The sequence below is a fragment of the Eurypyga helias genome, unplaced genomic scaffold (assembly GCF_000690775.1).
Source record: "Eurypyga helias isolate BGI_N326 unplaced genomic scaffold, ASM69077v1 scaffold36650, whole genome shotgun sequence".
Lineage (NCBI taxonomy): Eukaryota > Metazoa > Chordata > Aves > Eurypygiformes > Eurypygidae > Eurypyga > Eurypyga helias.
The window spans coordinates 155-2,101 of record NW_010225636.1 but is presented as its reverse complement, the minus strand read 5'-3'; the positions used below and the strand labels follow the sequence as shown (position 1 = coordinate 2,101).

General features: G+C 40.8%; 1 protein-coding gene across 1 annotated transcript; it reads right to left on the bottom strand.

Moving 5' to 3' along the window:
- Positions 1–820: 820 nt before the first annotated feature.
- On the bottom strand, positions 821–1,185 carry BTG1 (B-cell translocation gene 1, anti-proliferative; the record flags this gene model as incomplete). The annotated part of the gene is made up of 1 exon (XM_010150234.1): positions 821–1,185. A coding segment is annotated over one exon (365 nt), but the record flags the coding sequence as incomplete, so codon positions are not given.
- Between the last annotated feature and the right edge of the window lie 762 nt (positions 1,186–1,947).

Sequence of the window (1,947 nt, the reverse complement as noted above, 5' to 3'; positions counted from 1 at the left end):
TACAAATTTACACCAGTTCATAATTTACCAAATAAAAGATGACTAACAAAGTTCACAAAATAGATGGTGGTTTGTGGAAAAGACTTTTACCCAATTAAGAACAAGGAAATTACAAACCAGACCTCCACTTTCTAAAAATAAGAAGTTTACTCAGTCTTAGAAAACTACAAGCTAGCAAATGTACAGATAGCTGGCTGGTGCTAACACCACAGTTCAGACAGTGTCTTTATATGGTCTTTTTAAAGCCTGTTGCCATGGCAGATTCTGATCACTTGCTACTTTTGAGGCCAATGTAAAGATCTGACCATTTCCCCAGGTCATACTTACTGGTTTATCTTATGTACATTTATACATATTTGTAAGTGCTAGGTAAAAGTCTGAAAAATAAAATTTCCAGTACTATGGTGGTCATAACAATAAGTCTTGTTACTGAGCTGCCAAAAAATGCTAATAATTAATAAATGTAACAGTGCAAATTTACTCTGCAAGACCTACACTGCAGAGAATCACTTTATAAATAGATTGGGGTTGAAAATTGGTGTAGAAATTAAGTAAGTTGTCTTGGAGAAACTTGACCCTTTCTAGATCATCTTCATTCCCTAGCAAGCTGCAATCATTTTGACTCACAGGCTATTAAATCACTGAAAGGTACTGTCCAAACTATGGCACTGTCACTTTAAAGTATACCACTCTAACGTGTGCCAGATCTTCACAGCTGTGACATGGTTTAAATTCCATAATCCATCCCCAGAGGTGCCCACCCAAAGTAAAAACCAAATTTATCCATCCATTTTAAGGTGATCCATCCACAGACTATATCTTAACCTGATACAGTCATCATATTGTAGCTTTTGGAAGGGCTAGTTCTGCCCAAGAGAAGTTCCTCCTTACAGCTTATTCTGCTGTCTACCATTTGCATGTTGGTGTTATTTTGGCTACCTCCTGCTGGTGCAGCTTCATACAGCACACAGATGGAGCCATCCTCTCCAATACGATAGGACACTTCATACGGGTCAACCCATAGAGTGAGTTCGCTTGGAAGAAGCTGGAACAGTTCCTGACTGCTCAATCCAATCCGCTGTGCTGCCTGTCCAATGAGAGGATCCATTTTATGGTTGATCCGGATACATCGGTAACCTGATCCCTTGCATGGCTTTTCTGGGAACCAGTGGTGTTTATAATGTTCTATAAAATAAATAAAAAAAAATTATCCTCCTTAATTCTGTATTCAAAAAGATGTACAGCCATCATTTTCTTGCACATTTCACACCTCAAGATATCAAAAGCTTGTTATTTTAGCATCAAGTGACCTGAGAAATCATTACAGCCTTTATTTTTGCTGACAATTTACATAAGCACAGTGCCCCTTGGGAAGTACTTATGCACGAAGTTGCTGTTTCAGGCTACCGTACAGAGAGAACAATGTTTGCCATCCGAAAGGAGTGACATACAACTCCCTGGCATTCACAGAAACAAATATAAAAATACAGAAGCGATTACATACTTAGAAAAACTCACGGGCTTCAGAACTCCATGAATCAAGAAGCAAAAAAAAAAAAAGGCACCTTTCCAGCATCCTCTTGAGATCACACCCATGCTTAGTTCCTCACATTCTAAGAACACCCAAAAATAACTAGGGAAGGAGCTGGGCAGCATTTACCGACTGACTCAAGCTGTATTTCGCCACTGCTCTTCCCAGCCTGTTTTCCAGGGCGAAATACCAATGACTTCACTTACCTTCCGAGTTTTATCCCACCCAAAACCCTGTATCGGTTTGAGGCTACTTGTAGCCACTGCCGGGCACACTAGGACACAGGCTGGGGATTACGAAACCCATGGGGCAGCGAAGAAATCCCTCGGTATTCGACCCTAACCGGCGCTGTGGGGTAGCTGTGAGATGTTTCCAGAAAAAAGGGGAACTGGGACTTATCGTCCACTACCCAGTCC